General features: G+C 48.4%; 2 protein-coding genes and 1 long non-coding RNA gene across 4 annotated transcripts in view; 2 read left to right on the top strand and 1 right to left on the bottom strand.

Annotated features, from left to right (window-relative positions):
- Positions 1 to 9,204, top strand: part of LOC307202134 (hydroperoxide isomerase ALOXE3-like) — a 40,841-nt gene extending 31,637 nt beyond the window's left edge. Inside the window, exons 10-14 of the mRNA XM_079951840.1 lie at positions 4 to 173; positions 2,092 to 2,213; positions 5,116 to 5,216; positions 5,959 to 6,129; positions 8,112 to 9,204. Coding sequence (XP_079807966.1) covers positions 4 to 173; positions 2,092 to 2,213; positions 5,116 to 5,216; positions 5,959 to 6,129; positions 8,112 to 8,291 — 744 coding nt within the window. The 3' untranslated portion in view covers positions 8,292 to 9,204. The remainder of the gene's footprint in view (positions 1 to 3; positions 174 to 2,091; positions 2,214 to 5,115; positions 5,217 to 5,958; positions 6,130 to 8,111) is intronic.
- Positions 1 to 23,643, bottom strand: LOC307202380. The gene is made up of 2 exons (XR_013832869.1): positions 23,608 to 23,643; positions 1 to 232 (listed from the first exon to the last, which is right to left on the bottom strand). It is a non-coding gene; the product is annotated as an uncharacterized lncRNA (long non-coding RNA).
- LOC307202153 (arachidonate 12-lipoxygenase, 12R-type-like) overlaps positions 16,508 to 27,948 on the top strand; it is a 26,047-nt gene continuing 14,606 nt past the window's right edge. The window contains exons 1-7 of one of the 2 annotated variants that reach the window (XM_079951876.1): positions 16,508 to 16,543; positions 18,256 to 18,460; positions 19,576 to 19,660; positions 20,844 to 20,966; positions 22,105 to 22,208; positions 24,127 to 24,299; positions 27,340 to 27,483. In XM_079951876.1, the coding sequence (XP_079808002.1) occupies positions 16,523 to 16,543; positions 18,256 to 18,460; positions 19,576 to 19,660; positions 20,844 to 20,966; positions 22,105 to 22,208; positions 24,127 to 24,299; positions 27,340 to 27,483 (855 nt within the window). In that variant the 5' untranslated portion in view covers positions 16,508 to 16,522. Of the gene's footprint in view, positions 16,544 to 16,667; positions 16,895 to 18,255; positions 18,461 to 19,575; positions 19,661 to 20,843; positions 20,967 to 22,104; positions 22,209 to 24,126; positions 24,300 to 27,339; positions 27,484 to 27,948 lie in introns of those variants that run through there. The other variant, XM_079951875.1, reaches the window with a different exon arrangement.

Here is a 27,948-nt window from a genome sequence, read left to right on the forward strand (position 1 = left end):
CAGGCAACAGCGACAGGACGGGACGGGATGATAAAACTGCTTGCGAAAGGCGTGGAGGCCTCTACCTACAGCTCCCTCTGCCTCCCAGATGACCTGCAACAAAGAGGAGTCGCCTCCTTGCCCAATTACTACTACAGGGAAGATGGGATGAAGATTTGGAAGGCCATAGAGACGTGAGCCTTTGCGGGTTGGGGCCTGGGATCTGGGCACAGAAGGGGCTGGTTGTGTATACCTGAAGGAGCGTCTCCACCCCCCATCGTTCAGCCTGGACGCTGAGGTCCAGCTCCGAGGGCCTTCTGGCGGTTCCCTCATTGCCAGAAGCAAAGCTACAGGGAACCAGGCAGAGGGCCTTCTCGGTGGTGGCACCCGCCCTGTGGAACGCCCTCCCACCAGATGTCAAGGCAATAAACAACTACCCGACATTTAGAAGACATCTGAAAGCAGCCCTGTTTGGGGAAGCTTTTAATGTTTGATGTATTTACAGTGGTAACCTCGGGTTACATACGCTTCAGGTTACATACGCTTAGGTTACAGACTCCGCTAACCCAGAAAAAGTGCTTCAGGTTAAGAACTTTTCTTCAGGATGAGAACAGAAATCGTGCTACAGCGGCGCAGCGGCAGCAGGAGGCCCCGTTAGCTAAAGTGGTGCTTCAGGTTAAGAACAGTTTCAGGTTAAGAACGGACCTCCAGAACGAATTAAGTACTTAACCTGAGGTACCACTGTATCGTGTTTTTAATTTTCTGTTGGAAACCGCCCAGAGTGGCTGGGGAAACCCAGCCAGATGGGCAGGGTAATAATAATAATAATAATAATAATAATAATAATAATAATAATAATTTTTAAAAAACCAAAAATGTCTGATAGTTCTTATGACCAGGAAGTTCTTCCTAATGTGGCAAAATGAGGAAGCAGCAGAAGCAAGGAGAATATTAGAGACAAATTGCACGATGAAGGTTTTTCTGGGTACGATTCGAATCCCGAAGCAATCTGCCCCCGCAAATAAACCTTGAAACAGAGGGAATTGACAGACGGCCTCATTCTCTGAGAAGGGAAAGGAAGTAGTTAACTGCAGAAAGCAAATTAGGTATTAAAATCACATTCCTCCCCCCCCCACACACACACACCTTTTTAGATTTGTTTCGACTAGTTCAGCTTAAGTGATTGCCTTCAGCAAAAGCTGGAAAGTAGATCTGCTCTTAATTAAGGATCAAGGGTGATGATTAAGATGAGAGCAGGTGTTAGGCTTGAAACGAGGCCAAAACCTCCAGCCAATTTGAAAGGAATCTCTGTTAAAGCCTTTTCCCTGAGATGGTCTGGGAGAAACCTTTGCGAGAAGGTGCTCTGGGTGAGGGAAAAGCTCAGTCAGTGGAGCACGAGACCCTTAAGCTCAGGGCCGTGGGTTCGAACCCCACGTTGGGCGAAAGATTCCTGCGTTGTAGTGGGGTTGGACTAGAGCACCCTCGTGCCCCATTCCCACTGTACAATTTTCTGGTTTTCTGATGCTCTCTTAGGGCTCCCTGTTGCCCCTTGTTTCCCCTACTGCCAGGGTCCCTGTGCCTCTAAAATGCACATGAAAGACAGAACATCAACAGGTGGAGCTTTTCTTAGCCCACACTTGTCCCCCAGGAAAACCAACCCTTTACTGTTGAACCAGGTAAAGGTAAAGGTAAAGGTACCCCTGCCCGTACGGGCCAGTCTTGACAGACTCTAGGGTTGTGCGCCCATCTCACTTAAGAGGCCGGGGGCCAGCGCTGTCCGGAGACACTTCCGGGTCACGTGGCCAGCGTGACAAAGCTGCATCTGGTGAGCCAGCGCAGCACACGGAAACGCCGTTTACCTTCCCGCCAGTAAGCGGTCCCTATTTATCTACTTGCACCTGGGGGTGCTTTCGAACTGCTAGGTTGGCAGGCGCTGGGACCAAGCAACGGGAGCGCACCCCACCGCGGGGATTCGAACCGCCGACCTTTCGATCGGCAAGCCATAGGCGCTGAGGCTTTAACCCACAGCGCCTTGTGTCAAATTCCCAGGTGCTGCGCCAATTTCCTCCTATTAGTAGGTTCATGAATGTCTCGAATTCTTCCGCTTTCCAGGTTCGTCTCTGGAATCGTCAGTCTCTACTACAGATGTAACTCATCTGTGAAGGGAGACCCCGAACTACAAGCCTGGGTTCACGAGATCTTCACTGAAGCTTTCCTGGGCAGGAAGGAATCAGGTAACCCTCCTCTCTGTGTCCAACTAGTTTGAAATATACTCAGAGTCGAGAGTGGATTTCATGCTCTTTATTCAGCTCATAGTGTAGCCTTTTTTAATCCATGGGTAGGAATAATTGTTGCACCCGAGCAGAGACAAAAGGAGTCAAACAACACCAAGGGGTTAATCCAGAGAAAGAGCGTTTTATTCTGCCATCCGGGGGGGGCAGAGACACCTGTTTGATTCAGTTCACAAAAGACAGGCCGCACCAAAAACATTTTACAAGCAGGTTTTTATCCTTTTTTCAAACCCCTTTTTTCCTCTCCCCCTTCACAGATTCTTACATAGAAATGTTGCTTTTCGTTCTCTGACTCTGTTCTCGGAAGTATGTTGCAAATCAATGTACCAGGACAAGGTTATCTGGGATCTGGGAAGCGAAAGCTTTTACTGTTCCCAGCTCTGGGTTTGTTACAGCGTTTTTGTTACAGAGGACTGCTTAGCTCGTGCTTTTTTGTCTTAGAGGAAAATGCAGTTTTTTAAAATGCGTACGCCGAGGCCTGGCTGGGGGGGGGGGGAATTCACAAACAGGTTTTTTTAGGGCTTTCTGGGGTAACCCTAACTGTACCCCGTCAATAGTGGTGAGGAGGAATGGAAGTTCCCCCAGAATGTCTGCTTTATATACATTATTTACACAATGGGCCCCACATGATTGGCTAATTCCAGGATTCACCTGTAGGCCAATCAGGTTGCGGATTCACTTCCACCTGGAGCTGGATTGGGTGGCTCCTGTGGACCAATCAGACTGCTGCATTCTGAATCCTATTGTTCTAGGACCAATCAGACTGCTGCCTTTTGGATCCTATTCAACTCAGTACATAACATAGTTCATGGTCCCTTTGCCGGGCAAGACAAGACAACGGTCCTGGAAGCTGGGCCTGAAACAGGAAGTGCCTCGTCGGCCGAAAGGGTGATTGCCATGGGCACCCCCCAGTTGTGCCTCCAGGTCTTCCTGGCGAAGGAAGGGAAGGAAGGAACTTTGTGGTTGCTGGTATAAGAAAAAACTGTTCCTTTCCCCTTATGGGGTACCCAAGAGCCCATAGGGAGTCCTTATGTAGGTTCTCTCTTGGTAGGAGAAAATGACAGAGGCCGACCAGAGAATATTGAGAAGCAAAGCAGCTAGTAAGCCTGATCGTTATTCAAGGAACTGTTGCAACAGGGTCCCTCACACACCACATGCAGGAGGGAGGAGAACCCTGAAAAATGGTGCACAAGCCCTTATATAGACTCTAGAAATTGCCCACCCTGTAGCCCAAGGTAACGGTAAAGGGACCCCTGACCATCAGGTCCAGTAGTGGCCAACTCTGGGGTTGCTCATCTCGCTTTATTGGCTGAGGGAGCCGGCGTACAGCTTCGGGTCATGTGGTCAGCATGACTAAGCTGTTTCTGACGAACCAGAGCAGTGCACGGAAATGCCGTTTACCTTCCCGCCGGAGCAGTACCTATTTATCTACTTGCACTGGCGTGCTTTCGAACTGCTAGGTTGGCAGGAGGAGGGACCGAGGAACGGGAGCTCACCCCGTCGCGGGGATTCGAACCGTCGATCTTCTGATCAGCAAGCCCTAGGCTCTGTGGTTTAACCCACAGCACCACCCGCATCCCCCATAGCCCAAGACCACCCCCAAAACAACATCATACATACATGACAGAAGCGGGCGGTCTACAGCAGAATCCTGTCTGGCAGAAAACCTGTTAATGGTCACTGACTGTATTACCTGGGTAGCCCAGCCATTCTTTTGTGATGGTAAATACTTAATTCCTGAGCCCAGGTCACAGGCTCATCCTATTCATACCCAAATGTGTCAAGGCAGGATTTAATAGAATCATAGAATCATAGTGTTGGAAGAGACCACAAGGGCCATTGAGTCCAACCCCCTGCCAAGCAGGAAACACCATCAGAGCACTCCTGACATATGGTTGTCAAGCCTCTGCTTAAAGACCTCCAAAGAAGGAGACTCCACCACACTCCTTGGCAGCAAATTGCACCGTCGAACAGCTCTTACTGTCAGGAAGTTCTTCCTAATGTTTAGGTGGAATCTTCTTTCTTGTAGTTTGGATCCATTGCTCCGTGTCCGCTTCTCTGGAGCAGCAGAAAACAACCTTTCTCCCTCCTCTATGTGACATCCTTTTATATATTTGAACATGGCTATCATATCACCCCTTAACCTCCTCTTCTCCAGGCTAAACATGCCCAGCTCCCTTAGCCGTTCCTCATAAGGCATCGTTTCCAGGCCTTTGACCATTTTGGTTGCCCTCCTCTGGACACGTTCCCGTTTGTCAGTGTCCTTCTTGAACTGTGGTGCCCAGAACTGGACACAGTACTCCAGGTGAGGTCTGACCAGAGCAGAATACAGTGGCACTATTACTTCCCTTCATCTAGATGCTATACTCCTATTGATGCAGCCCAGAATTGCATTGGCTTTTTTAGCTGCCGCGTCACACTGTTGGCTCATGTCAAGTTTGTGAGCACAAAGACAATGGGGAGGCTTTTCCCATTTCCATCCAAATTGCAGAGGAATATTTGAGGTCACTGAAAGAGTCAAAATGGCTTTAGGACCGTTTTCCTGTACTGTTTCAGACATGTGGTTTATATATTTATGTATGTGTTTGCCTGGTACATTTATGAACATTTATTTTGTATCTTAGACCTTATAATTCTCATAACAGTTGCCGAGCAGTTACAGGGCTTTGCTTTGAAGGCATCATCACCTACAAACCTCCCCTCCCTCTCTTTCATCCCGTTTCCTCTCCACAATCCCCTCTGCTCCATCACATCTCTAACCATAAACAGAACTGCCCACACACCATCCCTATAGGACATGGCTTCATGTTGCAGAATAGCTTAAGTTTCCTGTCCGTCCCAACAGGCGTTCCTTCCACCTTGGAAACCAAAGCCGAGCTCATCAAGTTCCTCACCATGATCATCTTCTGCTCCTCTGCAAGGCATGCGGCTGTCAACAGCGGACAGGTATGTGGCCCCACCTGATCCTCTTTCTCCTCATCCCATCCCTTTCCTTAAACCAAATTCTGAATTGGACTGTGTCTGTTTCCCAGTGGTGGCAATACATCCAGTGCAAGGGTGAGAGGCAAAATTTCAAGGAACTGCAAGAGGGTGCATGAGTCTTCTCTTCTCATGAGGTGGTATTGGTGGAGCCTCAGCTTCAGGATCTGTCCTTCCAGTGAGCACTCAGGGCTGATTTCCTCAAGAATGGATCAGTTTGATCTTCTTGCAGTCCATGGGACTCTCAAGAGTCTCCTCCAGCACCATAATTCAAAACCATCAATTCTTCGGCAATCAGCCTTCTTGATGGTCCAGCTCTCGCTTCCATACATCCCTACTGGGAAAACCAGAGCTTTGACTATATGGACCTTTGTTGGCAAGGTGATGTCTCTGCTTTTTAGGATGCTGTCTAGATTTGTCATTGCTTTTCTCCCAAGAAGCAGGCGTCTTTTAATTTTGTGGCTGCTGTCACCATCTGCAGTGGTCAAAACGTATAGTAGATTCTGCCAAAGACATCATTTTGCCCTCTGAAGAAATGGGGCCACAACCAGGCCAGGCTGGCTAAAACACACCCACAACCGGTCTTTGTGGCGCATGACAAATTCCCACACCAATTCTTTTATCATTGGGCTTCTCACCTGCTCTGTCCTGGACTCCACCTATTTTCTCCCACCTCCTTGACGCTGCCATTTTTTCTACCGCACAACAGTTTGATTTTGCCGCCTGGATGCCCAACACGCCAGCCACCTTGCGCCAGCCCCCGCCCAAGGTGAAGGGCTCCGCGACTTTGGAGAGCATCTTGGCCACGCTTCCCGAAGTCAACTCCTCCTGCGCTCTGCTGACGCTGCTCTCCATCGTGAGCTATGAGCCAGGTGACCTGGTGAGTGTGCTGGGGGCAGAGCAAAGGGAAAGGAGAAGCAGGGAGCGACGGAGATAAAATGCAGTGATTAAATGGTTTTTAATCAAGGGATGCGGGTGGTGCTGTGGATTAAACCACAGAGCCTAGGACTTGCCTCTCAGAAGGTCGGCGGTTCAAATCCCCACCACGGGGTGAGCTCCCGTTGCTCGGTCCCTGCTCCTGCCAACCTAGCAGTTCAAAAGCACGTCAAAGTGCAAGTAGATGAATAGGTACCGCTCCGGCGGGAAGGTAAATGGCGTTTCCATGCACTGCTCTGGTTCGCCAGAAGCAGCTTAGTCATGCTGGCCACGTGACCCGGAAGCTGTACGCCGGCTCCTTCGGCCAATAAAGCGAGATGAGCGCCGCAATCAGGGGTCCCTTTACCTTTAATCAGGGAATCAGCGCCTGCAAAGCTAAATTAGACAGCCGGCGTAGATAAACAATGTTCAGAATGGAGCTTCCATGCTAGGACTAAGGCATTGCCACAAGGGGCTGGAAGTGGAATTATCATGGCAGTTCCATGTTCCCCCTAGTACAATGCTACACAGAATTGCACAGTTGGGAGGGATCCCGAGGATTATCTAGTCCAACCCCCTACAGGAATATTATCCAACAACGCCCATCCCAGTGGCCACGACCTTGCTATATCTCCTCACCGGTAAGTTGTGTTAAGGGGGTACAAGGCCGGATTTAGGCTTGATGCCCTAAGTTACTGAAGGTAACGGAGCCCTTGATATGTCCAGCTGTCCTTTGTCAACAACAAATTGTCACTTTTGTGTCGAATATATCCTATATGGTCATTTATGGACCTCATAGGTATCGAAAGCCATTTGCACATAACAAAATATGTACTTTATCAAAGTAATTGCTGAACTGAAATACAGTTAAGAAGAAGTGTATGAATAGTGAATGCAATTAAGAAGAAATATATTAATAGTGAAATAATGATTAAGCTCTAACTTAAAATGATTTTTTTTATTCATAACAAACTTAATAATGCAAACACATTGGCATTTGGCGATAACAAATGTTCCTTTAGAAACAACATTTACAAAGACTCATTATCTAGTCTCTAGAAACTTGCTGTAACATGAAATAATAATAGATGTAAATGTATGATGCAAACTACTAACAATTATAAATAGCAGAATGTAGGCACCCTATATATAGAAAGGAGCAAACTAGTGATATTTTAGGGAGCAGGCTAGCAGGCGGGGCCCATGACTTACCACATCATAAGTGCCTACACAACACAAATCACTGTTGCTGTAAAGGTAAAGGTAAAGGTAAAGGGACCCCTGACCATTAGGTCCAGTCATGAACAACTCTGGGGTTGCGGTGCTCATCTCACTTTACTGGCCGAGGGAGCCGGCGTACAGCTTCCGGGTCATGTGGCCAGCAGGACTAAGCCGCTTCTGGCGAACCAGAGCAGTGCACAGAAACGCCGTTTCTTTATGTAGGTTTTATTTCATTTGTTTTTTATCTTATATTTTGAAAATGTACATCCAGTTTTTCTTCCTTTAATTTTTTTTGGGGGGCCCAAGAGAGAGGGGCCCTAAACTATAGCTTGTTTAGCTTATACGTAAACCCGGCACTGAGGGGGTGGCATATAGAGAGAAAGGGGGATGACAGAAGGCCCGTTCACATGGTGGACTGAACCCAGGTCAGCTGTCTCCACGCATGTTTGTGTCCCTATTTGTTGAATGTAATGTATGAACACCCCTTGAGAGGAAGCAAGGTGACAAAAACAGAGCAGGTGGCAGCCACATGCCTATCTTTGCTTCAGCCCCTGCCAATATGTGGCCCTGGGCAGGCTAACTTTGGGTCAGTGTGGCCATTGACTGGAAAAAAAAGGTTGCCTTCCTTTTTTCTTTCGGACCAGTGCAGTCAATTCTGTATTAGCTGAGCCAATGGTCCAGGTAAGGCCTGCCTGGTAATATGTACTCCACAATTTTTTCTCTCAGAGACCTCTGGGCTACTACCCTGAGGAACATTTCACAGAGGAAGCACCGAGGAAGCTTATCACCACCTTCCAGGAACGCCTGGCCGAGATCTCGAAGGAAATCGAGGCCAGGAACAAGACCCTGCCCATCGGGTACCTCTACATGAATCCCACCGAAGTCCAGAACAGCGTCTCCATCTAACCTCCATCTCTCACACATCTTTTGCAAGCCGGAAAACGGCTTCCCTCATGACTGCTGACTTGGAAGGCTGGAGCAGGAAGCCAGACGTCTGCAGTCTGAATATATTATCATTAAAAAAAAAAAGACTCAAGAGCTGCTTAATTTGCAATCTGCTGATTTCACAAAAGGGGGTGGTTGTTGAGCTGCAGTGGTGCAGTGCAGGTGACAAAGCAGTTTAGGTCAGGCACCCCCAAACTCGGCCCTCCAGCTGTTTTAGGACTACAACTCCCATCATCCCTAGCTAACAGGACCAGTGGTCAGGGATGGTGGGAATCGTAGTCCCAAAACAGCTGGAGGGATGCCTGGTTTAGGGGGACATCAGTGAAAAGGTGGTACACGAAATCTGTGCTCTTTGATTCCTGGAAGCCGAGCCCAGGTTGGTTCTGAACATTTACTTCCATCGCTGCTCAAACATTTCCAAGTTTTGTTTCATGAGGGCTAGGCGCTTTTCCTTTTTAAGCAAATGTAAAAGTCTCTTGGGTCAGCACAACATTGTGCACGAAGAATGGAGTAACATCCAAACCCTCTGCCCCTTCCTGCAACCTTCACATTTTGGGGTGCTTTTGTTCTTCTTTAGGTTGGGCTTAATTCCTTGGTGTCCTTTAAAAAAAATTTCACATGTCTGCTTACAGAGATGTGGGGGAGAGGCAGGGGGAGAAACCGATGGAAAACTTTACAAAATACTCTAGTGTTGCAAAGTTTTCATTTCGATTTATCTGTTTCTGCTCCTTCATCTGCTTGTTTTGCCCGCAGGATGCACAGTGCTAACCTGGCTTCGTGCTAATAAACGTGTCAAGATTCTAATGTGCCTTTTAGAATGGTGGCTGTAAAACAAGTTTCCCACAATAAAGACTTCCCAGGAAGGATGCCCAAATCCTTTTCTGCTGTCTCTCCTTGACTTTGCACCAGAGGTTTCCATCATCATCAACCTTTATTACGGTCCAGAGACCCAACAAATCGTTACAAAGCAATGCACAATTCATACAGCCTACCTCCAGGTTAAACAAGCATTTCGTTCAGAATATAAGGATCATTGGTTCTTGCAACCGCCGATGAAAACTTGGCCACTGCTAATGTTCTAGCATTTGTCCGGTCTTCCAATAGGCAGTGGCGTAGCGTGGGTTGTCAGCACCCAGGGCAAGGCAAGTAATTTGCACCCCCTAACCCGTGGACGCAGGTGGCGCTGTGGGTTAAAGCCTCAGCGCCTAGGACTTGCCGATCGAAAGGTCGGCGGTTCGAATCCCTGCGGCGGGGTGCGCTCCCGCTGCTCGGTCCCAGCGCCTGCCAACCTAGCAGTTCGAAAGCACCTCCGGGTGCAAGTAGATAAATAGCGACCGCTTACCAGCGGGAAGGTAAACGGCGTTTCCGTGTGCGGCTCTGGCTTGCCAGAGCAGCGATGTCACGCTGGCCACGTGACCCGGAAGTGTCTCCGGACAGCGCTGGCCCCTGGCCTCTTAAGTGAGATGGGCGCACAACCCCAGAGTCTGTCAAGACTGGCCCGTACGGGCAGGGGTACCTTTACCTTTACCTAACCCGTGGATTTGCACCCCCTAACCCATGGATTTGTGCCCCCTAACCCTAACCCCCAGATGTTGTGCCCGGTGCGGCCGGCCCCCCCCTGCACCCCCCACGCTACGCCACTGCCAATAGGAACCTGACATAGTGAGCCTTTGATTCTCCCAGGAAAGGTACCAGCAAGGGTAATATCAGTTCAGCCCTGGCTTGCTCATATTTTGCACAGGTTTCCTCTGTGGGCAGCCTGAGACGGGACCTAGGGGGACTGGGCTCCAAAACATCAGTGGGTGTGGAGGAAAAAAATGATTTTGTTTGCATTTTGATGAGAAACCACCTCATCCAAACTTCTCGAGCCAGTACGCCAAACCGAAACACATTTAGCCATTGAAATTTGCACCTCTCCACATTTTGCAAGGCAGTTTTCCAGCAAGGACAAACATGTTTATTTTAGGGGGAAGTGTAGATCTCTCTGAAAAAAGCATGCAAAAGTGTGTTACATTGGAGGGGATAGCTTTGCAAAAATAAGTATACAGTCATACCTCGGAATCCGTTCCGGAAGTCCATTCAACTCCCAAAACATTCAGAAACCGCGGAAGCCCCGTCGGACGTTCGGCTTCCGAAAGAACTTTTGCAAACCAGAATACTTGCTTCTGGGTTTGCGGTGTTCGGGAGCCAAAATGTTTGAGAACTAAGCTTTTGAAAACCAAGGTACGGCTGTGTTAGTTTTTTAAAAAAATGCATTTATCAGGAGAAATTAACACTAAGATGCCAGCAAATTTTCATGAGAATAAAAAAAAAAATATCAAATTGCTGCAGAACTGAAATTAAGATTGAGGAATTGAGAGACCTGACATTGACAGATTAACAGCCATCCCAAAATCACCCTGGCGGTCCCAGACTAAGAATCTGAATTTGTTCAAGGTCCTTGCTGGTTGGAAAAGGAGGAATACAACAGGTCCTTTTGGCTGATCAGGAAATGAAAGTCAGGGAAGGCAAAAGGGAGGGATTTCTGCACACAACTCGCCATCAGGGGATGGAATCCACAGCCCACAAAGATGTGATGGGCAATAGCCTCGATGGATTTAACTAGGAATTTGATAAATCCATGGAGAATTAGCCTATCCTACACATGCTTGTCCAGTTATACTGGCCACACAGACCCTCCAGGTTGAGAGCAAGGGGCTACAGTTTCCTGCATTACATGAGAAGGTCCCAGGTTTGAATTCCCAGCATCTCCAGCTAGGTCTGGGAGAAACCCTGGCCTGAAAAAATCCTGGAAATTTTTGCTGCCTGTTGTTGTTGTTTAGTTGTTTAGTCGTGTCCGCCTCTTCATGACCCCCTGGACCAGAGCACGCCAGGCACTCCTGTCTTCCACTGCCTCCTGCAGTTTGGTCAGACTCATGCTGGTAGCTTTGAGAACACTGTCCAACCATCTCGTCCTCTGCCGTCCCCTTCTCCTTGTGCCCTCCATCTTTCCCAACATCAGGGTCTTTTCCAGGGAGTCTTCTCTTCTCATGAGGTGGCCAAAGTCTTGGAGCCTCAGCTTCAGGATCTGTCCTTCCAGTGAGCACTCTGGGCTGATTTCCTTCAATATGGATAGGTTTGATCTTCTTGCAGTCCATGGCACTCTCAAGAGTCTCCTCCAGCACCAGAATTCAAAAGCATCCATTCTTCGGCGATCAGCCTTCTTTATGGTCCAGCTCTCACTTCCATACATCACTACTGGGAAAACCAGAGCTTTAGCTACACGGACCTGTTAGTGTAGGCAATACTGAGCCAAGTGGACCAGGGGTCTAGCCAGTGTAAAGCAGTTTCCTATGGTTTTAGGTCATCTTCTTGAGGAAGAACCACAGCTCAGAGGTGCAACATCTCCTATACCTTCAGAAATGTTCCAGGTTCAAATTCCCAGCATCTCCAGGCAGAGAGACTCCCAATCTGAGGGACTGAAGACATCCTGGCAGTCAGTGCAGACATTGCCAATTGGAATGGACAAATAAATAGTCCCTCTCAAAGAAGGAATCTGTGGTAGCCTGGGATTCGGACTTGGAGGCTGAACCTGAGGAATCCCAGCCTGCACAGGAGTCCCTGTCTCCAGAACCAGCTGAGCCGGGGCTGGGGCTTGAGCCTGAAGGGCCCTCACCTGTGCCGGATCCTCAGGAGCAGACACCAGCTGAGTCTGCTCTGGCTCCTGAGGTGATGGAGGACCCATTGCCTGCAGGTGCTCCATTCTCAGCCCCGTCAGAGGAAGCTGAGGTTGCCTCTGGGTCTGGTAACCCTCCAGCCTCTCCTGGTTGCCTGTTCCTGCCTGGACCCTGTCCTGCTCTTCTGCCAGTGTTCCTGACCTCACCCGACTCCCTGCCTTGGATCCCGCTTCAGCTTTGACGGACAGCCTCCATACCGCACCCTCGACCTCGGACTGGACTCGGACCTCGCCGCACAGTTAACCCTCGGGACCAGCACAGAATCTGAGGTCTCGCTCATTCTTGTCAACCATTCAGAACAGGAAACTGCACAGATTCAAAGCTCAGAGGGTACGAAGAGCAGGCCTGAAGTGTGGAAATCACCAAGAAACAGCCGCAACAACAGCCCTGCGGTGTTCAAAACTCACCCCCACCAGGCAAGACCATTCTTGTTGGAGAAGGGGAGGTTAATGGGATTGCTCAATGGGACCTCATCCACCCTCACCAAACTGGGGATTAATAATCTCCTAAATGGTTTAGAATTGCATAGGTGTTACACACATTTTAGGAAGCCAATGGTTCCGATGACATATAATTAGTGCAAATCCACAACTTGCTCACACAACACATTATGTATTTTTTTTTAGAGCGTTTATTAATTTTCCAATAAAAAACCCATCCAATTAACATATCAAATCACAATCCAATAAAAATAAAAAAAACTAAAATAAAAATATGAAATTGTCTTCCAAATTATAATCTTGAATTTATGGCTTCCCACAATCTGAATCTCGAAGCATATCCAAATCTCAGGCCTGCCTCTCATTCCTCATCGATGATTTCATATTTCTGTGTCTCGATTTTATCTCTCCAAACTTGTCTCTGGCTCTGCGATCCTCACTCATGTCAGAAGACAAATAATCTTTCGTCCATGGAGTGCAGATGTTCCTGTGTAGTGTACTCTTCCAACTTTTTTTTATTTTTTGCTCGCGCCGCTTCATCTGGCTCCATCCAATCCGGGCTTTTGTCCAGCTCTCTGAAGTTTGTTGTTTCAGCTGCTCCCAAATCATTAATCTTTCCCGTCCAGTTGTTGTCAAAAGAAAACCTCCTTCTAAGACTTAGAAATGCAGTATCTTGCGCCTTGTTGAATTGTTCTTAAGCAGGCTGTTTGCTATGTTGCAACATATGCTCACACAACACATTAAACTCCATATCGAACCTGCCACTAGTTGTTGTTGTTTAGTCGTTTAGTCGTGTCTGACTCTTCGTGACCCCCTGGATCAGAGCATGCCAGGCACTCCTGTCTTCCACTGCCTCCCACAGTTTGGTCAAACTCATGCTGGTCACTTCGAGAACAATGTCCCACCATCTCGTCCTCTGCCGTCCCCTTCTCCTTGTGCCCTCCATCTTTCCCAACACCAGGGTCTTTTCCAGGGAGTCTTCTCTTCTCATGAGGTGGCCAAAGTACTGGAGCCTCAGCTTCAGGATCTGTCCTTCCAGTGAGCACTCAGGGCTGATTTCCTTCAGAATGGAGAGGTTGGATCTTCTTGCAGTCCATGGGACTCTCAAGAGTCTCCTCCAGCACCAGAATTCAAAAGCATCAATTCTTCGACGATCAGCCTTCTTTATGGTCCAGCTCTCACTTCCATACATCACTACTGGGAAAACCATAGCTTTAACTATATGGACCTAGTCACTAGTTGTTGTTGTTTAGTCATTTAGTCGTGTCTGACTCTTCGTGACCGCCTGGATCAGAACACGCCAGGCACTCCTGTCTTCCACTGCCTCCCACAGTTTGGTCAAACTCATGCTGGTAGCTTTGAGAACACTGTCCAACCATCTCGTCCTCCATCGTCCCCTTCTCCTTGGGCCCTCACCCCAATTCCCTTGGGGATCAATAGCTTTCCTGCAGACATTGCCTTCTTCTCAATGGCGATAACCTCTGAATGGAGAGGTCTACAAACAGGGATTTAACCCTGCTGGCGAAATGGGGCATCCATTTTCAGGGGCAGTATATGGGAGAAGGGCCGTGGATCACTGGGAGAGAACCTCCCGAGGGCCACATGCCAACGGGGGGGGGGGGGAGAGGGTGGCAGAGCCAATGAATGGGCATTGTACCTTTGTGCAGTAAAATGGGCAGCACACACAGAGAGAGATTTGTAATTGTTTGCATATATTGCATATATTAAGAGACATGGGTGGTGCTGTGGGTTAAACCACAGAGCCTAGGACTTGCCGATCAGAAGGTTGGCGGTTCGAATCCCCGCAATGGGCTGAGTTCCCATTGCTCAGTCCCTGCTCCTGCCAACCTAGCAGTTGAAAAGCACGTCAAAGTGCAAGTAGATCAATAGGTACCACTCCGGCGGGAAGGTAAACGGTGTTTCCGTGCGCTGCTCTGGTTCGCCAGAAGCGGCTTAGTCCTTCTTTGGTCTGATCCAGTTCTTCTCGTGCTTTTGTGGATAGTGGAGAAAGAAGAAATTAGAAGGCTGGGAGTCATTTGGCAAAGGCTCGTTCTTTCATAGGGAGGCCTGCTCTGTTTTAAGATGAGCCAGATCTCCAAAACAGAACGCTGGGAGGCCTCAGGCCAGCGTGGAGACGCTGTTACCGAAAAAATCCGAGGGCTCCCTTGGACAAAAAGTAAAGACACCAACCAGAGTAAATTGGAGCAAATCAGCAGCCTGTAGGCTTGGCCTTTATTGAACTGTTGCAACAGGGTGCTCCCCTCACTTGCAGGAGAGAGGAAAGACCCCGAAAAAATGGTGTGCAAGGTCTTATAAAGACTTTTGAAATTCCCATCCTATAGATCAAGACCACCCCCCAGAAACATCATACATACATCACAGAAAGGAGCAGTTGAGGGAGGAGTTGTGGAGGTAACCTGAGTGTCCTGTCACCTGGCTGGTTCCCCCTTTCCCCATCCCCATGAATACTTTCCAGGTGACAGAGGGGAGTTTGCAGTTTCCTGCCCCCAGAGGGAAGAGATGATTATTGTCCTTTGTTCCAGTCTGTGCTGAATCCACTCCCATTTGCAAGTTCTTTGTGATCTTGATTATCTTCTGTCTAGGACCATCAGGGTTGGCATAGCAACTGGGCAGGGCTCCTGTGGATGTGCTGGTATGCTGAAGGGATTATGGCTGCCCTGTATCAAACCTTCCCCATTTTGTAGTCCTTCCTTCATGGAGTAAAATAAAAGTGGAACAGTGCAAATCCGATGTATGGCTGATTTTCTATGAATTTATAACAGAAGCGTAGCGTATGTAGTGTGTGAGTGTGAGTGTGTGTGAAGTTTGTACAAACTGAATGATTGGGGGGGCGGGTTTCCTGCTACAAAATGATGTGTTGATTAAAACAAGTAAGTAGAAGAATACGAAGACTATCCTCTGTAAAGTAGTAGACATGGCAACGCAGATCTTGCCGCGATAGCAGAGTTGGCAGCGAAGTCCTTCGAAGTGGAAGGAGGCCCAGTTCTGGTTTCAGGCTGGATTAGTGCTGCAGCCTAACAGGCAGCTGACTTGGCAACATTGGGCATTATCCTGGCAACCCATCAGCCTGTGGAAATATGTTCCAGCGGCAGCTGGCATCTCATGCTATGAACCCAGCCAATCCGATTACGCAGCATGGTATGCTTGCTTTTGAAAGCCTGCGAGAATCTCTCATGTCAAGATTGCAGAGCCAAAGATAATCCTTCCAGGTGAGGAGTCCTCTGGTGTTGTCATAATTTGTCACCGATTAGGTTTTTTTGAATCTTTCCTGCAGATAAAAGGAAGCCGGCTTTGCCTGCAGCCCCCGGGTCTCGAACCCAAGATCTCCCAGCATCTGATAAAGCTCCTGCAAACTTGACATGAGCCAACAGTGTGACGCGGCAGCTAAAAAAGCCAATGCAATTCTGGGCTGCATCAATAGGAGTATAGCATCTAGATCAAGGGAAGTAATAGCGCCACTGTATTCTGCTCTGGTCAGACCTCACCTGGAGTACTGTGTCCAGTTCTGGGCACCACAGTTCAAGAAGGACACTGACAAACTGGAACGTGTCCAGAGGAGGGCAACCAAAATGGTCAAAGGCCTGGAAACGATGCCTTATGAGGAACGGCTAAGGGAGCTGGGCATGTTTAGCCTGGAGAAGAGGAGGTTAAGGGGTGATATGATAGCCATGTTCAAATATATAAAAGGATGTCACATAGAGGAGGGAGAAAGGTTGTTTTCTGCTGCTCCAGAGAAGCGGACACGGAGCAATGGATCCAAACTACAAGAAAGAAGATTCCACCTAAACATTAGGAAGAACTAATGTAAGGGCTGTTTGACAGTGGAATTTGCTGCCAAGGAGTGTGGTGGAGTCTCCTTCTTTGGAGGTCTTTAAGCAGAGGCTTGACAACCATATGTCAGGAGTGCTCTGATGGTGTTTCCTGCTTGGCAGGGGGTTGGACTCGGTGGCCCTTGTGGTCTCTTCCAACTCTATGATTCTATGATTCTATGAAGTGAAACATCCCACCCACCTGCATGAACCTGCACCTGTCCCAGGTGAGTGTGCGTGGGAGTCAGGAGGCGCCGACTCCTGCTCACTCCCAAATTCTCTTCCAAGCGTCAGGCAGTGGGGGAACTGGCTGGGCTCCTCCTTTGAACAGCCACACCTGGGCGGGAAGCAGGAGGAGGGAGAGGGAAAATAAAAACCTCGTTGGCTTTCGTCAAGGTTTCTGGAAAAGTCCTGCAACTGCAGCCTCCATGGCGAGTACCTACAAAATCCAGGTTGCCACAGGCAACTACCTGTGTGCAGGGACCATGGATTCGATCTCCATCACTTTGGTGGGGTCTCAAGGGGAGAGTCCCAAAACCCAGCTGGATAAATGCGGCAAAGACTTTTCGCCTGGAGAGGTGAGTGCTTTGGGTTTTCGGAATCCTGCCTAGCTCAGCATTGTCTACACTGGTTTCAGCAGGATTTCAGCCCTAATTATTCATTTCATTTCAGTTTTAATTCATGTACAGCCTTTCTATGTTACTATACACAAGGGAGTTCACAGCAACAAAATATACAGCGAAGAACACACACCTTATAATCATCTGATCCAATACAAAAAGTCATAACGAAATGTAACTTTAAAATGGAACGACTTATATCAAATAAAGTAATATGTAATAACCTATTAGGGACGCGGCTGGCGCTGTGGGTTAAACCACAGAGCCTAGGACTTGCCGATCAGAAGGTAGGTGGTTCGAATCCCCACGACGGGGTGAGCTCCCGTTGCTCGGTCCCTGCTCCTGCCAACCTAGCAGTTCGAAAGCATGTCAGAGTGCAAGTAGATAAATAGGGACCGCTCCGGCGGGAAGGTAAACGGCGTTTCCGTGCGCTGCTCTGGTTCGCCAGAAGCGGCTTAGTTATGCTGGCCACATGACCCGGAAGCTGTACGCCGGCTCCTTTGGCCAATAAAGCGAGATGAGCGCTGCAACCCCAGAGTCGGCCACGACTGGACCTAATGGTCAGATGTCCCTTTACCTTTACCTAATAACCTATTAGAATATAATAGTGCATGATAAAATTAACTCTCAAAACATCAAACAGAAATTTAGCAATGACAATAAACAATGATCAATACAAAGGACTGAAAGGCACAATGCATAAAATACCACAGTGCATGCAAAACCATGTAAAAGGATCAAATTGAGAAACAAAGGCAACATCCAAAATGATTATTTTTTAAAAAAAATCTATGAATTCCACTGCTCCCTTCCCAGCTGCTTCTGCTGTTCTGATGGCCTAGCGATGGGCTAAACCTTCGTGTAGATGCAGGTGATGGGGTGAGCTGGTGGAGAGATAAAGTCAGAACTGATTTATTGTGTACAGAACACTTTTGGGTTGGGTTAACTCTCATGCTTACTGTCGGAATCCTTTAAGAAAGTCCTGTGTCCTTTTGCCGGAGGGGAAGGCGGTTGCGAAAACACCACCTCCTTTGCGTTTCACAGCCTCTTCCGGTTGCCATGATGCCTTAAACAATGAGTAGGCAAACTAAGGCCTGGGGGCCGGATCCGGCCCAGTCGCCTTCTGAATCCGGCCTGCAGACGGTCCGGGAATCAGCGTGTTTATGCATGAGTAGAACGTGTCCTTTTATTTAAAATGCATCTCTGGGTTATTTGTGGGGAATAGGAATTCGTTCATTTCCCCCCCTCCAAAATATAGTCCGGCCCCCCACAAGACGTTTGCTGACCCCTGCCTTAAACTCTCCCCTTCTGCCTCTCAGGTGGGTGAATATGTGGTCCAAAGCGAACAGGACTTGGGCCCCATCCTGCTGGTCCGGCTGCACAAGGAGAAGCACAGCATCTTCCCCCAGACAAACTGGAACTGCAGCTATGTTGAAGTGGCCGCCCCCCATGGAGAGACATATCGCTTCCCCTGCTACCAGTGGCTTGTTGGGTACCAGACCCTCGAGCTCAGAGAAGGGGCAGGTGAGAGACCTTGTCCGGCTTTCTGGTATTTCCACAGAGGGGAAGGAGCAACGCTTTTCTGGCTTGGCGTATCACACCCAAGACTTCCTCCCTACCCGATTAGCATTCCTTGTGGCCACAGGCACTCACTCCACGAAGGATATATACAGTGGTACCTCGGGTTACAGACGCTTCAGGTTACAGACTCCGCTAACCCAGAAATAGTGCTTCAGGTAAAGAACTTTGCTTCAGGATGAGAACAGAAATCGTGCTCCGGCGGCGCGGCGGCAGCGGGAGGCCCCATTAGCTAAAGTGGTGCTTCAGGTTAAGAACAGTTTCAGGTTAAGAACGGACCTCCGTATTTTTCGCTCCATAAGACGCACTTTCCCCCTCCTAAAATGTAAGGGGAAATGTGTGTGTGTCTTATGGAGCGAATGCAGGGGGGGAGGCAGGGAGGAAAAGCCCCCGTGGCTCTTGCGGGCTTTCCCCCCGAAGGGAGAAGGGACTGACGCGGCCAGTCAGTCCCTTCTCCCTCCTCGTGGAAAAGCCCGCAGGAACCGTACGCTCCTTAAAGGCTGCGCGGCTCCTGTGGGCTTTTCTACGAGGTGGGGGAATTCCCCCACCTCCCACAAAAGCAGGGTAAAGGTCTGGGAGTAGCTGCTCCCTGAGGTGGGGGGAGGGAAATAATATTTTCCCCTTGATTTCCCCCTCTGAAAACTAGGTGCGCCTTATGGAGCGAAAAATATGGTAAGTACTTAACCCAAGGTACCACTGTATATATTTCATTGTAATTATGATTATTATTGACTTGCTCTTTAGCCAAAAAGGCTCCAGGTGCAGCTTACGAGGTCTGTGGCAAGGTAGTATCTGCCCTGAGGCTGACTGTCTGAAAGTCATGACACAAAAGGAAAAAACGATGGGGAGGGAAGAGGAAGGGAAGCAAGCTCAGGCTTGAGTTCTGGAAGCGGCAGTCTTTTTAGAATTAGATCTCTGGTTCTCCAAAGACAGGGCTGTGGCCTCAAAGCTGGCCCTGGGTTCAGAGGGATGGAGCCAGGTTGCCAGAGAAAGCCCCGTCCTGCGATCTTTCCTCTCCCCCAAAACTCTCTTTCCATCCCGCCCGCCTCTCTTCCCTCCAGCCAAAACCGTTTGCATGGACGAGGAGAACGAGCTGCTCTTACAACATCGGAGAGATGAGCTGCGAGCGAAGCGACAGGCCTACAGGTGAGCAGATTCTGTGGCTAGCTCACCTGAACGGGCCGGGAGTCGGCTGCCGGAACGAGGCAATCTGTCAACATTGGGTTCTTTCAGGGCAGCGCTACATTGTACAATTTAAAGCACATTTCATTCATGACTTCCCCCCAAAAGCGCATGCAGAATTCACCGTATTTTTCGCTCTATAGGACGCACCCGACCATAGGACGCACCTTGTTTTAGAGGGGGAGAACAAGAAAGAAAAAATCTCCCCCTCTCTGCTCAGCGCCCCTTCAGCGAAGCGGCAGGAGAAACGGAGCCCCTTCCATTTCTCCTCCCGCTTGGCTGAAGGGGTGATGCACAGCTCTCCCTCTCTGCTGAAGCCGGGAGAGTCTTGCTCTCCCGGCTTCAGCAAAAGGAACCCAAAGCTTTAGGAGCGCAGCGAGAGTTCCTGCTGCACTCCGGAGGCTTCAGGCAGCTATCCCTGAAGCCTGGAGAGCGAGAGGGGTCGGTGCGCACCGACCCCTCTCGCTCTCCAGGCTTCAGCAAAAGCAACGCAAAGCCTCTGGAGCGTGGAGGGAGCGCTTCCCCTGCGCTTCGGAGGCTGCGCATTACTATCGCTGAAGCCAAGGAGCCTGCATTCGCTCCATAGAATGCACACACATTTCCCCTTAATTTTTGGAGGGGAAAAAGTGAGTCCTATAGAACGAAAAATACGGTAGGTTCCCGAGAATCTCAGCAACTTCCTAGTCCTCATGGTTGGCATAATATGCTTGGCAGGAGCTGAATAAGATTTCAGGGCGCTCCCTGAACCATACATTTAAAGCAAAGGAAACTGAGAGCTGTTCTTCGGCAAGGATGCTGGGAATTGTAGCTCAGTGAGGAGGAACTACAGTTCCCAGGGTTCTTTGGGAGAAGTCGTGTGTGTTGAATGTATGGTGTGGCTATCCCCAGAGTTTCTCACTTTTCCCTTCCACATTTCCAAATCACTTTGAGGGGCTTTTTCTATGTCCCTGTGAGTAAAATCAGCTGCATTTTACTGCAAAATTCCCTATACTCGTTTTTTTAAAGCACTTTTGAGTAACGCACACATTTCTGCAAGCAATTTTCATCAAATATAATGCACATTTGTATTTTTGCTGACGTTAATTTTTATGGAGTTTCCCCCCATTTATGGATTTTTGCAAACATTTATGTTTATTTGTTGGGGCAGATATAAAGAATATCAACTGGGATGGCCCCAATGCCTAGATGTTGACTGCGTTGACAATTTGCATCCAAACGATCAGTATTCCTGCCGCCGATACAGTGCCTTCCGGGTGCAAATGGTGGCTTCGTAAGTATCTGTTGGGCCATGGGCGGCAGAGACGGGAGCTGGAAGAGGGATGAGAGAGCTCCCCAGGATCTGAACTTGTGCAAAAATTCTGGTTCAACCGTTTTGCTCATAGCAAATTTCTCACCCTGACCTGGCCACTGTGATCCACGCAACGGTCACCTCCAGACTGGATTATTGTAACTGGCTCTACGTGGGGCTGCCCTTGAGACTGACCTAGAAACTCCAGCGGGTTCAGAATGCCGCGACGAGACTCCATACGGGGTCCTCGCTGCGAGATCACATTCACCCGGTGCTATACCAGCTGCACTGGCTCCTGGTGGAGTGTAGGATCAGGTTTAAGGTGCTGGTTTTAACCTTCAAAGCCCTATACGGCCTAGGTCCCTCGTACCTACGGGACCGCCTCTCCTGGTATGCCCCGCGGAGGACCTTAAGGTCCACAAATGACAACATTTTGGAGGTCCCAGGTCGCAAGGTGGTTAGACTGGTCTCCACTAGGGCCAGGGCCTTTTCAGTACTGGCCCCGACTTGGTGGAACACTCTGTCACAAGAGACTAAGGCCCTGCGGGACATGACATCTTTCCGCAGGGCCTGCAAGACAGAGCTGTTCCACCAGGTCTTTGGCCAGGGCACAGCCTGGCTCCCTCCTTTGGCAATCCTCACAGAACTCTAGCCCAATGGTTGCCATTAATCTGATTTGAATTAATTTTATAATGAACTGATTTTAGAATGTTTAATCATTTTACTGTTGTTAGCCGCTCTGAGCCCGGCTTCAGCTGGGGAGGGCGGGATATAAATAGATTTATTATTATTATTATTATTATTATTATTATTATTATTATTTGATTTTAAACGTACCGACAAGGGAACAACCGTGGATTGGCAAGAATGTACCTGTGTGTGGAATAAACGGTGGAAGTATAAAATTCCCAGCCTTTTTGCCGTTAAGGCTTATAGAGCAGACAGGAACTCAACAGGTGAAGTTCCTCCCTATCGTGCTTATCTATGCTGTGGGAAATATCTATGCTGTAGCTGTTTTATTTCTGCCAGTCATTTGGGGGGGGGGCAGAAGCAAGGGGAGCTTTGGAGACCCAGTTTCCCGCACTCTTCAATACGTTTTATTTTCCTTTCTGAATGCCAGAGAAGTTGAATTGAAACTGAAGGGCTTGCTGGATTGTAAGAATTCTTGGCAGAAGCTGGATGATATACGGAGGGCTTTTTGGTTTTATCGATCCCCTGTTTCAGGTCAGTATCTTCATCCAGACCACATTCATCCTATAAACTATTATTATCATTATCATTATCATTATCATCTTTATCATTACTTCTATACCACACTTCATCCAAAGATCACAGGGTGGTTTACAATATAAAAACAAAACAAAAAACATACCATGACAACAAACAAGACCAATAAACTCACCCCAAAGGCCTTGTTGTTGTTGAGTCGTTTTCTCGTGTCCGCCTCTTCGTGACCCCCTGGACCAGAGTACGCCAGGCCCTTCTGTCTTGCACTGCCTCCTGCAGTTTGGTCAAACTCATGCTGGTAGCTTCGAGAACACTATCCAAACATCTCGTCTTCCGTCATCCCCTTCTCCTTGTGCCCTCCATCTTTCCCAACATCAGGGTCTTTTCCAGGGAGTCTTCTCTTCTCATGAGGTGGCCAAAGTCTTGGAGCCTCAGCTTCAGGATCTGTCCTTCCAGTGAGCACTCAGGGCTGATTTCCTTGAGAATGGAGAGGTTGGATCTTCTTGCAGTCCATGGGACTCTCAAGAGTCTCCTCCAACACCATAATTCAAAATAATTCATCTGCATATCTGAGAGTTTAATTAGCCAAAGGCCTGGGAGAAGAGGAATATCTTTGCCTGGCGCCGAAAGTGATGTAGTGAAGGCGCCAGGTGAGCCTCTCTAGGGACAGAGGATTCCACAAATGGGGAGCCAACACAGAAAAGGCCCTTTCTTTTATTGCCACCATCCGGACCTCATACGAAGGAGGCCCACGAAGAAGGGCCTCAGGTGATCACTGGGTCCAGGGCAGTTCATCTGGAGAGAGGCAGTGCTTGAGGTCTTGCAGTCCTGAGCCATTTAAGGCTTTATAGGTCAAAACCAGCACTTTCAGTTGAGAACGGGGAACTAATTGGCAGCCAGTGCAATTCGGCCAGGATTGACGTTATCTGCTCAAACCATCTTGGCCCGGCGAGGAACCTGACTGCCGAATTCTGCACCGGCTGAAGTTTCTGAACCATCTTCAGAGGCAGCCCAGCATATAACGGGTTGTAATCATCTAACCCCAAAGAATTCTGGGAGCTGTAGTTTGTTAAAGATGTTGAGAGTTGTCAACAGACCCCTGTTCCCCCCTCAGAGGGGTAAAATCCCCAAAGTTCCCTTTGAAAAGGGATTGATAGTTAAACCACTCTGGAAATGGCATGGCTACGACCCTAAAATCTCATTCAGCTCCTGAGACTTCACACTTCCAGCATCTTTTCCCAGCCATAAAGACGGCGAGTTCCTCTGGCTGAGATTCCCAGGAGCCTAAATTCTGTACCTGCTACCACAGTCTAACTCTAAGCCTTTTTCTGTGGCCACGCAGAATCCTGCCAAACATGCAGACCTATTAGACCCACTCGGTCTCGGTCCAGTATACCTGGAGGAGCGTCTCCACCTCCATCGTTCTGCCCGGACACTGAGGTCCAGCGCCAAGGGCCTTCTGGCCGTTCCCTCGCTGCGAGAAGCCAAGTTACAGGGAAGCAGGCAGAGGGCCTTCTCGGTGGTGGCACCCGCCCAATGGAACACCCTCCCACCAGAAGTCAAAGAGAAAAATAACTACCAAACTTTTAGAAGACATCTAAAGGCAGCCCTGTTTAGGGAAGCTTTTAATGTTTAATAGGTTATTGTATTTTAGTGTTTTGTTGGAAGCCGCCCAAAGTGGCTGGGGGGACCCAGCCAGATGGATGGGGTATAAATAATAGATGATGATGATGATGATGATGATGGTGATTATTATTATTATTATTACTTTATGGATGGGAGGAACTGAGGACTGAAGGACTTTTGCGGTTCGTCCCATCTGCCCCCACCTCTGAATAAAGGCCTCCTCTAGCACACCCACCAAAGGAAATCTGCCCTCTCTGATACCTTACCGTGGACATCTCTGTGTCCCCAGAATATGTCAGTACGCACTGGGACGAAGATGCTTTCTTTGGGTACCAGTATCTCAACGGAGTGAATCCCGTCGTCATCCGGCGCTGCACCGAGATCCCCGCCAATTTCCCCGTCACACATGAGATGGTTGCCAAATCCTTGGAGAAGCACACCACCCTGGAGGAGGAGCTGAAAGTAAGAAGACAAGGCAGCCCCCCCCCCCCCCACCTTCCTAACACAGCCTCACAAAGACCTCACCTGTGATTAGGGATGCCCTTCGCTCTATCCTCTCCCTTTGTTCCTTTTTCGTGAATTGTTGAGCCCACTCTGCTTTTGCTGCTCGTTCTCTTTCGCAATTTTCATGCTCTTTCGTAAGATTCCGTAATTGTCATTGACAGCTTTGGTTGTTTGCATTGTCCCCAATAATTTCACGTAGTTTTGCTACAGGCTTGGGATGTATGAGTCAATGGAAAGAAGATACAATTTATATTATTAGACAGGCAGCTAGATAGATGCCACTTTTCTTTTCTTTTCAAAATAATTTTTATTCATTTTCCGATACGATAATCTTTATTGTCATTGTCCCATGCAGAACAACGAAATTGAAAAATCTACATCAGACATTCAAAAACCAACAAGCCTGCTATCCCAGCCTGGTTAACCCCCTAAAAACTCCGATACCCCATAATTAAATACAATATACTCCCACAGAGACTACCTTACGCTGCGTTTAAAACCAAAATCGCATTTGGGTAGAAACTGTTTCTCAGGCGACTAGTCCTAGTTTTTATAACCCTGTACCTTCTTCCAGAAGGCAGAAGCTGAAAGAGATTATTTCCAGGGTGCACACTATCCTGCGCTATCTCTGCAGCTTTCTTATGGCACCTGGAAGCGCAGATTTGATCCAAGGTGGGAAAGAGGGCACCCAATTATTCTCTCCGCAGTCTTTACAACCCTGGACAGCATTGTTTTTCCCCTGACCGTGCAGCTCCCAAACCACACACACAGACCGTAAGTTAATACACTCTCAACAGTACAATTTGAACATATATAATTACATCATTATTTCCACTTGACCTCTTTGGCTCTTTTGAGCCTATCAACTTCCTCCCCTCCCACCTCTTGGCTTTTAAAGTAAAGCTTCATATCACAGCATTTTATATATTTGCGGGCCCACGCACTAACCCTGTCCTTGGGTCCCCTCCCCCCCCCACACACACACAAAGGATGAGACCTGACAACAAGCTATGGGTTCGAATTGGCCACAACTTTATTGAATTCAGATGTAGGCAACCTGGAAATGGCCTTGGAAGGTATTCCTCTCGACCCCAACGGGGGGGCTGAGGATGTGGAGGAAGAAAGTTGCAATGTGAGGGGACTGCAACTGTGAACTTACACAGCGCACCCACGCACAACACCGGATTGTGAGTTTGGCCTACTTGCCGCCTCTCTAGGGCCAGGGACTCCCACAAACACCCTTTAACGCAGCCTTTCTCAACCTGTGGGTCCCCAGATGTTGTTGAACTACAACTCCCATCACCCGTAGCTAACAAGGCCAGAGCTCAGGGATGATGGGAGTTGTAGTCCAACAGCATCTGGGGACACACAGGTTGAGAACCGCTGCTTTAACGGGACCTGCAAAAACGCCGCCGCATGGGGGGGGGGTGAATGAGATGCTCCCCCCTTTCACTCGAAGATAGACTAAAGGATACCTAACATGAGTCTTGGCTGGGGACCGGCCCCTAAACGTACCCCCAGGCTACACCCCCACTGGCAGCCCATTGGCCCACCAGGTGGGGGGGCCAAGCCCGCAGTTACCTGGTGGGTGACACCTGGCCAGGTGGCACTGCTCGGGGCCACAGACTCCGCCCACCTGTTGGGAAAGGGGTGAGTGGGAATTTCCAGTTCTAATAAGACTCATCACAAAACACCTCCAAGTTTAAATAAATATAGAAACATATATTTTTTAGATGTCCTCCTTATGTTGAGATTCGTAGAGACACAATTGATCCTTTGCTGAAGAGGCTCACGGATCTTTCAGACAAGTCTAAACTTAATTCTCTCCTCTTAGGCAAAGATCATAAGATGACCTGGCTGGTAGCCAGATTCTGCGCCCAGATTTGTAGGCACAGATCACCGTCTAGAATAAAATAGCTTACTAGGGAAATGCTGAAGTTGCCCTCAGGGTCAATTTCTTATGGTAGCCCAAATCTCAGTTGTACGGGTGAATGTATATATCTCAATTTTAACTCATGAGCTATTGCTGCAATCTGTTCCGATTGTATATTTTATCTTTTATGAACACTGTTTTAGTGTTATGTTATATGAGCTGGTCTTTGACCATAATAAATTATCTCTCTATCTAAATATAGAAAGGTAAACAATTTCTCATTACAAATCTTCAGATAACCCTACTAGTGTTGTTAATTGCTTACAACGATCTTTCAAATATCGTATAAATTTGCTCCAGTCCTTTTGGAATACTTGATCATGCTGGTTTCAGATTTTCCCCTTCAGCTTTGCCAGTTCCGCAAAGTCCATCATTTTCATCTTCCACTCTTCTTTCTTTGGTATTTCTTGCTGTTTCCATTTTGGGGCTAAAAGGGTTCTTTTCCGCTGTTGTTGCATACATGAACAGTCTTCTATCTTTTCTTGGTACCTATTCACCTACTATACCCAGAAAAAAGGCTTCTGTTTTTTTTTAACAAAAGTGGTTTTGAACATTTTCTTTAACTCATTATATATTGTTTCCCAGAAAGCCTTTACTAGATAGATGCCATTTTTCATTTTGGAGGCACATTATTGCCCTACCTCAGCCCTCCATCCTATTAATGGCAGGCTTTGATTTACAGAAGTGACGCGGGTGGCACTGTGGGTCAAGCCACTTAACCTAGGACTTGCTGATCAGAAGGTCGGCGGTTTGAATCCCTGCAACAGGGTGAGCTCCCGTTGCTTGGTCCCTGCTCCTGCCAACCTAGAAGTTCAAAAGCACATCAAAGCACGTCAAAGTGCAAGTAGATAAATAGGTACCGCTCCGGTGGGAAGGTAAATGGCATTTCCGTGCGCTGCTCTGGTTCGCCAGAAGCAGCTTAGTCATGCTGGACACATGACCCGGAAGCTGCACGCCAGCTCCCTCGGCCAATAAAGCGAGATGAGCGCCGCAACCCCAGAGTCAACCATGACTGTACCTAATGGTCAGGGGTCCCTTTACCTTTACCTTTACCTTGACTTACAGAAGGGCACCATCTTCCTCATCGACTGCCAGATTCTGGAAGGCGTCCCGGCCGCCAAACTGAACGGTTCCCTCCAGCATATCTCGGCTCCTCTCTGCCTCTTGCACTCGACTCCCCTGGGGGAAATGATCCCCATTGCCATCCAGGTAACACCCATCTCCCTCTGGGGTGGCAAATTCCACCAAGCCCCCCACCCCCACCCCAGAGCTGGAGGGATTAATTCTCTTCCTCACCCACTTTCTTCCCCACCCCCTTGTACCACAATACTCAGGCTCTTCTGTTATTTCAGTTCCCACGAAACATCCCAGAGCAATTAACAATAAAAACATCAATTTTTTTTAAAGAAAAGGATGATTTCAAATCCAGGGCAGACAGAGTGGGATCGTAATTGCTGCTTCAAAAGGCGTGTTGAGAAAAGTAGACATGTTCGTTTCAATGGGTCTGTCCCGAGTAGGGCTTAGTTGACTGCAACGCTTTGGTTTACTAGCAGGGGTCAGCAAACTTTTTCAGCAGGGGGCCGGTCCACTGTCCCTCAGTCCTTGTGGAGGGCCGGACTATATTCTGGAAAAAAATATATGAATGAATTCCCACGCCCCACAAATAACCCAGAG

Source organism: Podarcis cretensis, assembly GCF_951804945.1.
Source record: "Podarcis cretensis genome assembly, chromosome: 13".
NCBI classification, from domain to species: domain Eukaryota; kingdom Metazoa; phylum Chordata; class Lepidosauria; order Squamata; family Lacertidae; genus Podarcis; species Podarcis cretensis.